This window comes from Simochromis diagramma, unplaced genomic scaffold (assembly GCF_900408965.1).
Source record: "Simochromis diagramma unplaced genomic scaffold, fSimDia1.1 OVJJ01000216.1, whole genome shotgun sequence".
NCBI classification, from domain to species: Eukaryota; Metazoa; Chordata; class Actinopteri; order Cichliformes; family Cichlidae; genus Simochromis; species Simochromis diagramma.
The window spans coordinates 12,414,978-12,430,666 of NW_024386883.1; the positions used below are offsets into that span (position 1 = coordinate 12,414,978).

General features: G+C 41.0%; 1 protein-coding gene across 3 annotated transcripts; it reads right to left on the bottom strand.

Moving 5' to 3' along the window:
• Positions 1–428: 428 nt before the first annotated feature.
• Positions 429–12,357, bottom strand: pitx1 (paired-like homeodomain 1). Of its 3 annotated transcripts, XM_040032312.1 has the most exons (5): positions 12,217–12,357; positions 11,122–11,176; positions 6,095–6,244; positions 4,701–4,903; positions 429–1,782 (listed from the first exon to the last, which is right to left on the bottom strand). In XM_040032312.1, exons 2-5 carry the CDS (start codon positions 11,165–11,167, stop codon positions 1,234–1,236), a joined length of 948 nt encoding a protein of 315 aa, XP_039888246.1. In that variant the 5' UTR covers positions 11,168–11,176; positions 12,217–12,357; the 3' UTR covers positions 429–1,233. The 3 variants fall into 3 exon arrangements, with proteins under 3 accessions (XP_039888246.1, XP_039888248.1, XP_039888247.1); XM_040032314.1 differs by lacking the exon at positions 6,095–6,244; XM_040032313.1 differs by lacking the exons at positions 11,122–11,176; positions 12,217–12,357 and adding an exon at positions 6,353–11,090.
• Between the last annotated feature and the right edge of the window lie 3,332 nt (positions 12,358–15,689).

A 15,689-nucleotide genomic window follows, 5' to 3' on the forward strand; every position in this document is an offset into this window, starting at 1 on the left:
GAAAATCCAGTGAGCGCTGAGATGTGTTCATTAACACGATGACCAAATAATAATGAGAGCAGTTCATAGAAATGTAGCTGCTGAGGTCCCAACGTTGGGTCAGGTGGATTTATCTACCCATCCTCCTCTGAAATAAAAATTATATTAAAGGAGCTTCAAAAAACAAAAAAACAAACAAAAAACAAACAAACACATAAAATCAAATATTATAGTTAAAGCTCGGACTGATTCCACTTTGTCGAAATAACCGCAAAAGATTCTTCATCTTTCTAAGATAATTCCCCTTCCCTTAAACTAAGTGGACCACTACGCTGGGGATATTTAGCCAACCTATTTATTTTTCTCATGTTTTGAGGGGGGTAAACCCGGAGCCCGAGTGCTTGTCTCCTTAAACAAAGACCCCTCTAAGACATGTACTTGAAATAAACCTCTCTTTTCCTGGAGTTTATTCAAACAAACATGTTACCATAAACACATGAGGACTTTGAATCACCTTTTGTATACAGTTTAGGCTAATGAACGTACTTCTGCAAAGTCTTACATTATTGTACAAAACACGTTGCACTCAAGTTAAACATGCAGGGTCTCTCTCTCACTCTCTCTCTCTTTTTTTCTATTGGAGCAAACAAAATGAAAAGCATTTCAAACGGGAGGCGTCGTGGAGTCACCCTGCATATGCGGTAAATAGAAAGCACACAGAAGCAGTATAAAGTATGTACAGTAAAGGCCGGATTTTCTTCTGTTTTCTCATTGATTCGTTACATGCTCGATTTTTTTTTTTTGTTATTATTATTATTATTATTTTGATGCAAATCCTCGCTTTGGTCGAGTCAGTCTTCAAAAGTAAGCAAGCACAAAAAAGAAAAAAAATCCCACCGTCTGTTTCACATGTTAGACCTGTATATATTTACATTTAGATATGTACAGTGCAGCCATGTAACACGTCTTCATCATTAAAAAAAAAAAAATCCAAAAAACCTGGACATTTAAACTGCTGTGCAAGTTCACTGGTAAACACATGTAACCCGCATTATCCACGTTTTCTTTTTCATTTTCTTTTTCTTTTTCGAAAAAAAAAAAAAATGATTGCAACTAATCCAGTTTAGTCGTCTTTGATCCCCCCCCCCCCCCTCCCCTGATCCGCAGGTAGCCCATAAGCTATGACACCGTGTCCGCTTATCACATATTTATATATATATATATTTGTATTTTTAAGGCCCCCCTTTTGGCCCGTCAGCTGTTGTATTGACAGGCGTTCAGGCTGGAGCCCGGGCTCTGCAGGCCGCTGTATCCAAATGTTGGATGCTGTTTGGATTTAAGTCTGAGAGAGGCCAGGCTGGAGTTGCAAGTGTCCCGGTAAACGCTGTACGGTGAGCCGGGAGGCCCGTAAGGACAAGCCGATGATGACATAGCTGAGTTGATGCCGGATGTCCCGATCCCATTCAGGTTGCTGATGTTGTTAAGACCTGGCGTGGGCATGCCGGGCACCGCGGAGTGGCCCATCCCGGAGGCCATGGTCATGGAGGAGATGGAGTTGGGGGCCGAGAACATGGACTGCGAGGTGAGGGGACTCATGGAGTTGAAGAAGGTGAAGTTCTTGGTGGACAGCGGTGCCGGAGTGAGGCCCTTGTTGGTCCAGTTGTTGTAGGTATAAGCCGGGTACATGTCGTCGTAAGGCTGCATGAGACCGCTGAACTGGGGCAGGTAGCTGTTCTTGCAAAGGTCCATCTGCTGGTTCCGCTCCCGCTTCCTCCACTTAGCCCGGCGGTTTTTGAACCACACCTGGAAGGGACACACAGAACCGTGAGCATTAACCACAGCAGAACGCTGTAAAATGTAAAATTAATTTTCTTGTCATAAAATAAACCTGCAACGTTGCTACAGATGATACAGGAATGACTCGAGTCCACATCCGAAGCAGCATTTCAAGCTCGTGTGATATTCAGTTCATGAAGCATAAGTGTAATTTTTTTTTCTTAAAACGACACTAATGATCATTTATTGATGTTTGAATCATTTATTTCCACATATATTGTGGCAACAAGCTTCAGACCCCGCTTTGGTGCCCTTGAATTGTTGCCTTTAAGGTGAGTTAGTGTCTAGGGTGCTTTAAAACGTTTCATTAAAAGGAAACAAACAACAAATTAAAAAAAAAAAACATTACAGAATAAAGGCATTTTTAACTAAATGATTTTTGAATTTTATAGCGGTTAATTGTTGATGAGTTAAAATCTTTTATAGGCCCACAGCCATATTCAGCAGTTTCAGCTGCGGTCCCATTTTCAATGTTCTCAGATGTCAGATATCAACAACTGCTTTTAAATTTATGATTAGTTACGAAACACGCACTTTTTTTGTTTTTGTTTTTTAAAAATACCAAAGCAGTTACTTACTTTTGCTTATTAAGATGAATCCGGACATTAAAAAGAAAGGATCCTTTTTTGAGTGAAACGCATATTCAGAGTTTCCATACCCGAGTCTACAAACTAGCCTTGGAGTCAGGGGGAGCAGTTTCTGCTGACGAGCTACAACCCGGTAAAATAAATACAAAATCAGCGAGACTGAATGAATGGACATCCTTTAGGTTCATGTGGACGACGACTGCGGGATGTATTAATCCTAATCAGTGGACTGATGTTAGAAATTCGTTTTGGTTATATTCATATAGACTATACAATATATTCGACACTCTCTTTATAAATGTAATTTTTCCTTCCTGTAGACTATTTTGCCCTTTACAAATAAACTAGCAAATACATTAAATCGTTTATGAAAACTGTTTCCAGGTGTTTTGATATTATACATATTCGTATAAGACTACCACACACTTGTACATCACAACGAGAATGTGTGTTTACACCAGATCTAAGATGGAGGTGCATTAATGTAGATTTTTTTTGGCCTCATTTCTAACAATGAAATAAGAAGTATTTCTAAAGATAAATCAGTGTAAATAAAAGGCGTGTGTGTCTCTGTAAGTCAGACGTAAAACCAGGTTCACAGAGCAACTCGAACGGCTCCGCGGATGACTCGAAATGAAACAGAAAAGCGCTTCTGGATATCCTCACACCTTATCAAAACCTAACAAAATACTAGTCGGTACTCTCCAATTCATTGTTAATTCATAGTAGAAACAATTTACAACTGGTATCACCAGACGGCCTCGCTGAAGCTATTTATAGTGGTGCGGGAACACTGTGCAGCCGACAAATTGTCCACAAAGACTTGAGCGATGTGACAGAGAGCTGTGGAGGAAACACTCAAGACTGCAGAGCCCAGCCTCGAGTTTCCTGCACCCAGCTATAAAATGCATACTTTGGATTTTAATGACATTTGCACGACGAAAACCACGTTAAGAATATGAGTATAATGACTGACGTGTCAAAGTGTGCTTATAAATATTATGAAATTATATTTAAAATCATAATTGCATCTTATTTAATGTAAATTGATCTTTAAAATATTTCCAATTATTTCAAATTTCACTGAATCTCAAATATTCAGCGTACCATCACCCCCCCCCTTTTTTAATCCTAATATATATATATTTTTTTATTCCTAATGAAAAAAGGGAACGAAAGAAAAAAAAATAGTCGCTGTTTAAATCTGAACCTGCTCGTGACAGCAGTGAGTTTCTTGGCTCAAAAAGCATAAAAAGCAACTTATTTTCATTTTACACCTCAAACTGAAGATATTATAAGAACTGTGCTGATTCAAATATTATATTATTATTGTTATTATTCATTTTTACTCAAAACAGTTTAAAAATGTAGCTAGAATAAATATAATACATATAAGTCATATTCTTTAAAAAGCCATCTATATATATATATATAAGGAGAGACGTGAACGCTCTCCTCCGTGGAGAAAAAAAACCCAAGGGTCCAGATTTTCGATGATGTCATCAAAATGCGAATCATCCATTGGCTACATTAGCAGATACACCCTTTGAAAGGACCTGCAATTTCCAACGGATTCAACTACTTTTTTTTCTCCTTACTTTTTTTTTTTTTTAAAAGCTTTCCTTTCTTCTAAGTTTTCAGCACGAGACGTGTTAACATGACTGCGTGCCATTAAGGCCTGTAACGTCCTCTGTGCCAGTATTGGGAATTGTGCACGTGCTGTAATAACGGTAGATTTACTTTTGGATGCACCGTAGCTGACAGCTGACAGTCAGGGATGACTGAAACTTAATATGTTAACAATATTCTGCTGAAAACCTCCGAGGTCTTTGGAGACGGATTTTCGTAAGCGTGTATTTGAAATGTATCACAGATTTAGTTTATTACTTCTGATCCGTTTAAAGTCACCAAAGTCTGTATGTGACATGGACTCCGTTAAAAATAGGAATAGTGACTAACTCGTGATTTCTCGCCGTACTGACAAACAGCATAAATGTTCGAAAGTGAGTCTGTGACATCCTTAGTTGAAAATTTCTACAAAGTTCTGTTTTTGTTTTTTTTGTTTTTTTAATACTTGAAATTGGGTAAAAAGTCTTGTGGAACCAAGTTCAAAAGTTACATATTTTGACAATTTAAAAAATATATAATTTTAAGTTATTAAAAAATATCTTCTTCATTTTCTTATAATTTTTTGTTTGTTTTGGAAGTTTAATAATTGTTGTTTTTGATGAGCGTCTACTTGGTCAGCTTGTCTTTATTCAAACTTTTCGTATGGTTTACGCACGGCCGCTGTCTTACCCGGACTCTCGCTTCGGTCAGGTTGGTCCATACGGCGATCTCCTCCCTGGTGCTCATGTCAGGGTAGCGATTCCTCTGGAACGTGGCTTCCAGCTCCTGCAGCTGCTGGCTGGTGAAGTGAGTCCGCTGCCGCCGCTGTTTTTTCTTCTTGGGGTCGTCCGCGTTTCCGTCATCGCTCCTGTGTTCAGCGTTTCTTTCCTTTTCTGTGGGTGACAAACCGGTGTGAAACAGCAGTACTCCTATAACATATTTTGAATGGCATGCAAATAAGGGACGTTTAAACAATGAAGAAGTTAGTGTGTGTACGTCGACAGTTCAATATTTCCCACGAGGATTGAGTACAACAACGTGGATTTTTTTTTTAAGTAAAGCAATTGAAAAAGACCCACCGCGATGAAACCAACCATTTTGGCTCATTTATTTACGAAGTCATTCATAAAAAATAAACCTCAAAAGAACAGAAACAAATTAGTCACACATTCACAAACGTGTGTCAGAGTTAGCCATCGGATCGCTTCGGTTTTCGCTTAGAGATCAATATCTTTACGATGAGGTCTGCCCACTCTTATCTCCCAACTGTCCTGTATTTTGTGTCCTAACAATTGCCTCGTTAAACTTAAGAGGCCACACGCGCAAAGGTCAGTCACACACACACACACACACACACTCGCACACACAGAAAGGGAGCTAGGATTTTGAGAGTTTCCTAAAAACAAAAAAAAAGCTTAAAATCATGACTCAAGATTGTAATTTAAAACGATTTACTGTCGTGAATGATAGCTAAAAAATTAGAACTGACCTTGGTGTATTTTCTATTTGCTTCTCGTGCGCCCTGAAATACGCGAAGAAAGGCCAGAAAGGCCTCTGTTTTTTTCCCTAAAATTTTGGAAAAGCTGAATAATAAAAAGTGTCTCCGGGAACTGTCAACACAGACCGCTTGGTTTTTAGTTTAGATTTGTGGATAGCTCCAATATTTATAGTTTGCTCTAATGCATTCACTGACAGCAGGCCAGGCTGCTCTGCACATTTTTCCCTGACACATCTCGGGTTCCTGCCAAATGTTTGGTTCTGGGAGCACAGTAAACAAAAAATGGGGTGTAACTGCACAAAAAGCGCTCACAAACACAAACACACTCAAATACTAAGATTTGATGGAAACACATTTTAGAGTTTGTCGTTTTCGTGCACGCTCCCCGGTGACACACGGAAATAAATCAAGCAAACACAAGGGATAGAAAAGTTAAATATTCTTTCTCTTTGTTCTGTAGCTTTTAAGTGCTGGAGATGCCTCTCTGACAGTTCGCCGTAAAAATGCTTACGGACACGTAAAATAAACTGTTACAGCACTCAGTGGGAAAAAGAATGGAGAGGCTAAAAGCACTCTGACTGTGTACCTGCCAACTCTGTGTCTGAAGACTCGCTGCTTGAGTTCTCTACAGTTTCTCGACTGCTGTTTGAAGTTCTCTGTAAATGAAACGCGGGGGCCACGTCGCGGGGCGGCGGTGCTCTCACTGCCTCTGCAATTCTGTCCAAATTCATCCCACCTTGAAGAGAAGGGTGCGTAAAAAGAGGAAACGGGGTGAATCCTGTGGATCGCGAGGCGTTCTTTCAGAGCTACGCTACAAAACATCCACCCGCTCTCAGACACACACCACGACATGGGAGATTTAACCATGCAGGTTCGTTTGTTCTTCCACGCAAAACGTGCTTCGAGAGAATAGAAGAAAGAAAGGACAAAAAAAAAATCACACGGCCCCGTTCCCCTCCTCTGAAGCAGTGACAGCCCTGTGCGCTCTCCTTCTATCCGCAGCAAGGAAAAGCTTCCACCCGCTGTGACTGAGAACAAGCTCCGGCTCTCCAACCCTCACATCAGACCCACCCATTAGCTGCGTTTAACCTCCCCAAAACAAGTCCCACCCACTAAACGTGACCGCTGCAAGAAAATACCCACCCAGACAAGACACAGTCTGACGTCGCGCTTAACAAAGTGAAAAGGTGCATTTAATTAATTTTAGATTTATTAGACGTTTATGTCGCATTTAGATCAGGAAATTTCTTCCAGTGTGAGTGGAGCGAAACTATAAGAGGTGACTCATCTGCTAAACACTCCTAACAAAAAACCTGCCACGGTGGCTGTCTGCTCATTTGTTAGTCTTAAGGCTAGTTATTGTTATTACTTTGTATTTTATTTTATTTTATTATTTTTTGCAGTGTACGCTTTGTCAGTTATCGAGAGCGCACAAAGCGAAGCTTTGCTTTCAGGAGTAAAAAAGGGGCCTTTTATTCGCGCAGGCATGTTTGAAATGTGTCCAGAGCAATGCAGCTGGGCGCGCTTATACACACACGCTCGGCCACACAATGTATATCTCGGATATGTACCGAGCTGAATAAACATTTGCCATCCAACACGGTCCTGCCCAGTTACTGTGTCTCCAGTATGAAAAGTGCTCGATGATATCAGGCTCGTTGTGTGCATGAATACGAGCGCTGTAACCTGACAAGAGTCGCTCTGTCAGCTCGCTCATTCACAAAGAGACAATCGGGAGTAATACACGGAACATTACATCTCTCATTATTTAACAGGATGTGTTTGTCCGTGCTGTTTTTTTGTGTACCACATCCTTTGAACCACATCAGTCAAAGAATAAGTAATCTATCAGCAGCAGCAGATCGGTCTGCCCTGCACTTTGCCTAAACAGCCACCACCTCACCACTTCAGACATTACTGATATAATATATTTAAACTCCAACAACATGCACTCAGAATCCAACCGCTATAGATCCCAGCCTTTCAGTGACAACCGCAATATGACAAATGGACCGCTAATACTTCACCTGGTTACGCCTGACTGTGGCTGCGAATGATGACACATTTGACTTTTGTGCGTTTTGTTGGCTCTGACGCGCAAACAGCAGCAAGCAGTGGCTTGATAAAGGAGCCCCAACATCACCAGAACATAACGTCTTTGTATCCATTAGCAGTGCTAATTCAAACCAACCTCATCCCGCTAAAGATGGAAAACAAGTAAGATTAAATTAGATGCTACAGGGATTATAATCTGACATTCAGGTATGCGCAGTACTCATGGTGCTTTAGAGCTAAGTGAACTGTAATGTGTCTGTGTGCAAAACTGAAGAGCTGAGTTGCTGATCGTAGTCTGTGTTGCACTGGCTATTTTCTTGTCTTTCTTTTAGGAATGCACAGATGCAGGTTAGATAATTTTTAAAGTTTTACCCAAGCGCGGGGCTCTTTTATAGGATGGCAGAAATAGATTCCATGTAACTTTTGCATGAGAAAAGCTCTGCAGGCATTCTGCCACAGACTCGCCAAGAAGTCTCTGTTTTAACCCAAACCATGAGCTTTTCATCCACCAAACCAAGTATTTCGTTCCCTAACCAAATTGCGCATGAAAGCTGAAAATAATGTAAAAGAAAAGAAGGCCATCGTAAAAAGCGTTTGCTTCAGACCACTATGAGTAACCCTTTACATTAAAGCAAAATGTAAAGACCTTTACTCGTGTAACTGGACTCTGTGGGCAAAAGTCGCCATTTAGCATTAGGGTTTGAGTCATTAGACGCACAGAGTGTATAAATCACATTTCTTATTTGAAAGTTTGAGTTTGTATTTGAGATAAATATATTTTCTATTTAAATGTGATGTGCCTGTAGGTGTTTGGTTATAATACGACAAACACTTACGGGCAATAATAATTTATTGAGTTAAATCACCTCTGAGTGACCAGAAATCACAGGTTTACTGAATGTAAAGAGTTCCAGATTTCTCTTTCTAAGCTGATTAAAGATCAGTATAATTTGGCCACATCTTCGATATGAGACCAGCTGACCTGCTGGCTTGCTCAGCCAGTCTGCTACCTCCTTCAGGTAGAGTCGCACATCAGGCCTCAGCGTCTCAGGCTGACAGACAGTCAGACTGTCACAGGCGCCAGGGTCGAAGACTTTCGGCCATTGTATGAACGTATGACTTTTGACACGAGATCCTCGTTTTGTTCAAAACGCCCCCGAAGGTTTTTTTTTTTTTTTTGGCAGAGAATTGTGTTAGCGCTCAGAAATCACCTGCCGTGTTCATCAATATTTGCTCAGCCTCTCTGCACAGAGAGAGTGGCACGTGTTTTCACAGACATCTACACTGAATGCACTCAAGAAATTTGAATACAGCGAAACTCATCAACGAACTTTTTACATTTTTAGTGCACAGTGTGTAACTGTTGTATTACTATGGCATAAGTATTTGACTAGCTAATATGAATGCGTCACCTTAACCTACTGAGGATCACAGTCAACAAGTTTACCGCCGCAGCTTACCGAAGTGCTTTTGGGCACGACACCAGCATCGCCTACCTGCTTACTCATATTCCAAGATGGTTAAATGGTTTGGACACAATATTTGAAAACAACAAAAGTTCATCTGCATCTAAACTCTGGAGTAAGAAAGCAGAAAAGGCGTTGATGAGGTGAACTCGAGGACCTCGTGACCAGCAGGTGGTCTTTACTATTCAGGTTGCGAAGGTTGAGTGAAAGAGACTACCTGTTGGTAGCTGGTAGGGTTTAGTGAGGAGATAGTCTATCAATGAAGTGCTTAAAGCTCTAGCTTGTTTCAAGATTGCAGCGGACTCCTGAAAAACTAAAATCAGCCTAGAAAAAAGTCTTATGTGCCATAAAGTATTAGCAAAAGCAAAATCAGCGGTAAAAAATAACAATAAACCCAGTGACTCTTGAGGTCAATATTATGGGATTTACAGCACAAAGAGATTCGCCATGGCGGAGCTCTTATGAATTCTACTTTGTTCTGTCCACATGTTCCTGGCTGATAGATGGGGGTAATCTAAATACCCAGCCTCCTCAGCCTCCATCTATGCCCGCGTCCCGCTCCTCCAGCACTCTGGAGGGCACTTGCGTGTGATGGATGAGTTAAAAAGCCTTTCCATCCGGCAGGACAGGTTAAAGGCCAGTGGCTAAGCAAACACTCATATTTTTCCCCCCAAGAAGTGAAAATAAACTCGGCGAACGCCGTGAATCACACACAAAAATACAGTCTTGGTTTATTTTTCTCTCCAGGGAAAGCGAGCACAGTAAAGCTAACCACAGGACCGAAAAAACAAAGCATATAGAAAATTAAAGCTGGCGAGCTGATTCAAGAGCAGGACAGCAGCGGAGATGTAACTGGACACGGTGCGTAACTGGAGAAGGACAGAGCTGATTATTGCCTTGGTGATGGTTTCCCTGCTTGGTCCAAGGCCTGTTTGACCTGAGGTCTGACAACCAATAAACAGCCTGTGCAGGGAATGCAGGTGTAAATAAAACAACGTCTAATAACCAGCACAGGGAAACACCCATAGGACAAATCCACTAAACTGCAAGAATATGTAAAATTTCCTTTTAAACCCCTTCATTCGTTGTTAAACCAGAGCCAGTCCGCCACAGGTTCGGTCCTTTCTTTTAGTTTTACATACACGCGGTGTTGATATTTGAAAAGAGAGTGGTTCTTAATATGTGAAAACATAAAAATATACATATACTGCCTTTTAGGGTGAAACTTGATTGCTACTGCATATTATTATTTCCTCGGGGAACGTTTTGTGAAAGGTTGCACACGATGTTTCATTTAAATTTCCCCCAAACCTCGAAATTATTCCAACTTTTTTACGTATCTTTTTAACGAATGGGGGATTCTTGGTTTTTTGTTGTGATTAAATCCAGAAAAGATTGATTGATTTTTTTATGTGAGCTACGACTGCTGGATCTGAAGAAAAAAATTAAATGAAATATTTTCCACTGAATAGATTTGCATGTTTATGTGTCGTTTGTAGCTTCTGGCTTGATGTTGCTTCGTTTGTCCTTTTGTTTTTAGTGTTTAAAAGATAAATGGTTGGGATTTATCACCAGAAAGATGAAAAAAGTTCATTGTTTGTATATGTACTTATTTATCTATTGCCGATGCCAATTTGTGACTTTGCTTCAAACTCAAAAGACTTTTTCACAGAGCTCCATAATCATTTTGCAGCTAATGAATCACAATATCCATTCTCTTCCGGTTATGCAACTGGGGGTCGCGGTCGGGCTGGAGCCTATACCAGCTGTCATAGAGCGAGAGGCGGGGTACACCCTGGACACGTCTCCAGTTTATCGCAAGGGTAACACAGAGAGACAGACAACCACTCACTCTAGACTTGTACTTCACAATCAGCAGTCATCCTAACATCCTTGCGTTTGGACTGTGGGAGGAATCCGAGACCCACAGAGACACAGAGCTAACATGCAAACTCGACACAAAAACGCCTCAGCCGGATTCTAACCCAGTCCTAACCACCACCACACCACCGTGGATCTGAATATATATATGGATATTTTGAAAAGTCAAACATAATCAACATGTTAAACTGAGCACAGAAAAATGTCATACCAGATTCCCCACAAGAAATCACATTCTTCGACAGATTCAGTTCCATTCCAGTTGCCTGAAAAACACAAAAAAAGACAATTAAATCAAACTTTCTCCTCCAAATAAAAAATATATATATAAAAAAATCAAAGAGGCTAAACACACTTATTCTCATTAAACCACATCATATTATAGTTACCATTACAATGTTGTTGTTTTTTTAATATTGAATAAATGAAAGTTTGTTTAAAAAAACAAGTCAGAGCAGGCTGTGTCACAATCCTACAACAGCAAGTTTAATTCTTTCTGGACCCTGGTCTCATACATTTGTATTAAAATTGATTGTGAGAAGAAACATGCAAGACAATTAAGGACAATAGCAAAATTAATAAATTAATTAATACAACTTAAAAAAAAAAATAACGCGAATTTTGTGGTAATATTTATTCGTTTTTAAAGAAAGGATTTTCATGTTTTCGGCTCGCAGAATGAGAAACACCCTCTCCCTTGCCCATCACAGACCCTCAATTTACCCCCCTCTCTCCCTCTCTCTCTCTCTCTCTCTCTCTCACACACACACACACACAGAGCGAAAGATTGACCCTCTTATCTAGAGGAATCCCTTTGCTGCTTTTATGTCCTCAGTAAATCTTTACTCAGTACCCTTCGTCCTTTGGTCCTTCGCGCTTCAGTGCGCGCACACGCTTGTACTCTATATTAGTTACTCTAAGTATCTAATGTAGTGTTTTTCTGGGCTACAGTGGGAATAATGTTGTAAGGTGCAGCTGGCTGACTCTAATGCTCAGACAAACTATTGTCACACTCGCTGCTGCAGTTCTATGCCAGAAATCGTTGTTGTGCGCAAAGCTCTATTCGCTCAGTCTCTACTCCAGCTTTTTGACAACCAAATGGCCAACAGCATGCTCTTCCTAAAGGAGTCAGCGCTTTTAAATATTTTATTTTCTTCTTCACGCTGGACACATCTTCCCCTCTGATTCACATTCCCAATATCTTGAAGTGTTAAAAGGCACAGAGCGACCTGCCCGCCGACCTTCTGACCAATTCCCACAGCTAAAATCCACTGACCTGACACGATACCGTGCGTGCTTTACTCACCAGTTGGTTCCCAGCAGAAGACAGAAAAACGGAATAAACCCTCACGGTTTCCCCATGCAGGTGTTCAGTAAATCCACTTTAGCGTCAGCTGCGCGTAAATGCTGCGTCCGCGGTAATCAGCACTTTGGTCGTCTCTGTGACGATACCTTGGTTTTCTTCACTGCTCTGCTGCACGCCTAGCGTTGACGTCATCACACCGCAACCCCCCGCTGCCGCCGCCACCACCACCAACACCTCCCCCGCTGTCACCCCCCCAATCACTGGTCTCCTTTTCATCCCATCGCATCTTCATTTGAACTTTTGATTTAAAAAAAAGAAAAAAAAAAAGACATCACTGAATTCCTCACCTGCGCTGCCATCATCACCTGACGTCACCTTCTTCTTCCTCCCCATCTTAATTCACGATTTTCTTCTCCGCAAAATATGTTCTCAAACTCTTTTTTCTGACTTTTACTTTAACATAGGAAAGCAACAAGTGATGTAATAATAATAAACCTATTTGGTGTGTGTGTGTTTGTGTGGCGTTGACGAAGGACAGTTTCGGCGTAAAAAAAAAAAAAGGTGAGAAGAGTTTTCTTGATTTTCATCAGAGGGTGTTTGTCCTCACACCGATGACCATCAGCTTGAGGAAAGAAAAAAATGTATTTTGAAGAATTCACATAAAAGAAGACGCACATCCTGTTATATGTAGACATATATATATGTGTGTGTGTGTGTGTGTGTGTGTGTGTGTGTGTGTGTGTGTGTGTGTACATATAAAGATAAAGATTTATTTGTTTATTTATTTATCACAGTTTAAATAAATTTAAAAAACCAAAAACTGTAAATCACACACAACCACACATCTTAAAGTTTTGTGTAACACATGGGTTAATTAATTAATTAATTAATTTTAATGTAATGACTTAAGTTGTTTTTCAAGCACGAAAAGATCCCAATATTTTGCTGACACAGGCGACAGCATTTTATTTCTATAAGTTGGCATCAGGCTTTTGCGTGGTTGCGCACTGGCCGTATTTTCCTCTTCGATAATGAACCGGGTCGGCAAACAATAAGCCGTCTCACCATTGTGAACCTCTCTGTTAGCAGATGATTATTTAACGACTAATTGTTCATTTTTGCACGCAGGGTCCAGATTTGTTTTGTCCTTCAAAGTAAAACATTCGATCTGCATCCCATTAAAAATGGTCTGAGGTTTTAAATGGAGGAAATATGACCGAGCTGTGAACAAGCGTTTGCGCCCTAAAAAGGGGAAATAATTAGGCTAATGTTTTCTGTAAAAGGAAGACGAAACCATTCAGGCCTTTGTGTGTCCGTGAGCGGTTGCAAAGAGAGCGAGAAATAGAGTAAAAACGCCATGCCAACAAAACAACTCTTGCAAAAGCAAATAAACAGAATATTTAGGTCGGGTAAGCTCTGCAGCGTTGCTGTATCAACGGACAAAAAGCTTGAAGAGAGACGCAAAGTAACAGCGAAGGCCACAAGAAACACAGAGTAGTTCCACCGTAGCCGTGGAAGGACTGCATCACCGATTAGGCCACGAATGGAAATAAAACAAAGAAAATACAATTTAAAAAAAAAACCTAAAAGAAATTTATTTTAAAAGAAAAATGAGTGACTGAAAAGTTATTACAAGTCCTAATTGTCTTTGCTAGATAGTTGATCCTTGGGACAAAATACACTTTCAGACCGGATTTCAAGCGTCCGCAGCCAAGATTGTGCAGCCCACGCACACAGCCGGCCCCACCACTGAACCACCGCAGAGTTCGTGTGGCAGGGAGTATTTCCAGCTTCACATACTCAATTTACAAGCTCCTTCTTTTGGCCTGAGACATGGGAGAAAGTGCGAAATTTGTCCCACCCTTACACTTTCCTTTTTAACTCGGCCAAGAGCTGCGCACAAAGCAAAGCCCAGCTCTGAGAGAGGGATCCCGGAGGGATTAAAGGCGAGCTGCAGGCCTCCCTTTAGGACTCGGAGAGACCTGCTTCCCAAGGTGCCTCTTGGAGACAGGGAAGGCTGTATCTGGTCATGTTAATATTTATCCTGTGCATGCAGGAGATACTAAGTGATGGAATCCACAGACCCGAAACTGCAGAAAAGCCAGACAATTTGTACCATAATCATTTACTGCCAGGAGGTGCTTGTGCTTAGAATCAGGAGCCACTTTTTGCTGGATATTACTGTCACAATCAAGTTTATAATGGTAAAAGACAATAATAACAATTAAAATATATTTCATATATAAATATATTTCATATATTGGAATGTAAATTAAAAGTTTGCAGTTAAACCAACTTTATGCCTCAGACATGTAAAATTTCTGCTTGACTGGAGCAACAAAGTAAATGTGTTATGGCTCCTTTAGACTCCAATACTGACTCCAGCTACTTCGTATGAAATTGTATCCAAAAAATAGTAATAATACTCCATAAGCATGTGTAATTGTCAACCTGTGAGACCTGGGATGCTAAATAATGAGTCTTTTACTCTCTGTCTCGCGCACACACACACACACACACACACACACACACACACACACACACACACACACACACACACACACACACACACACACACACACGCTCACACTCTAATTAGGCAGTAGGCTGGCAGGAGAATGCTGTGATTACTCCACGAGTTACTCGAAGAGTTAAGTAGTACCCTGAAGGTGAGGCAGTGGCCTCTTCTCTCCTGTGCAAATAGGTGGAGGGATTGTTAGGGCTCTTAACAGTGTATGTGCGAAGGGGGAGGAGGTGTGTATCTGTGGCCAGGAGCTGTCTGATGGTCACCTCTGCAGCGTAAATAGTTATTCCTAAATAACACAAGGGCTAATCCAAGTTTGAGAGGTGGAAAAAAACAAGCCCAGAGTGCACAAAATGCCAGATTGCTTTTTGGAGAAGTCGGAAGGGTGAATTTGTGTGTTTGGGATACATTTAACACGCACACGCACACACACACACACACACACACACACACACACACACACACACACACACACACACACCAAGCATTGCACATTTTATATTTATTGTCTTTTTTTGCTCTCGCCAAGCCCACAAAAAAACAGAAAGAAAAGAAAAAGCTCTCATTTTTGTGTTTTTCTCTTCACTGTGGCCTTTTCAGCAGTGACACTCAACAATGGCCACATCCCTGATGATCATAGTAAAGCAGTGCTGGTTGCATTAAGGCCCATTTCCGCTGAGCGAGGCTTATAGAAGTGCTTTTGCACCACGTGCAGTCCAGACTCTGTAGAATCAATCAGGAAGGTCTTGCAAGCTTGACGCCAGGCTGCTCGACGGGATGGAAAACCTTTTGTAACATCACAGCCGACCTTCTAACTCAGAGCAGAGCTGGAGAATCTGCCGGCATGTCAACAAGCTAAACACCCAACCAGCCAGCCTGCCCAGATGCTCAGACGGACACACGGCAGCCTGTTATACACACTCTCAGCAAGCAATGCCGAGGTATTTAC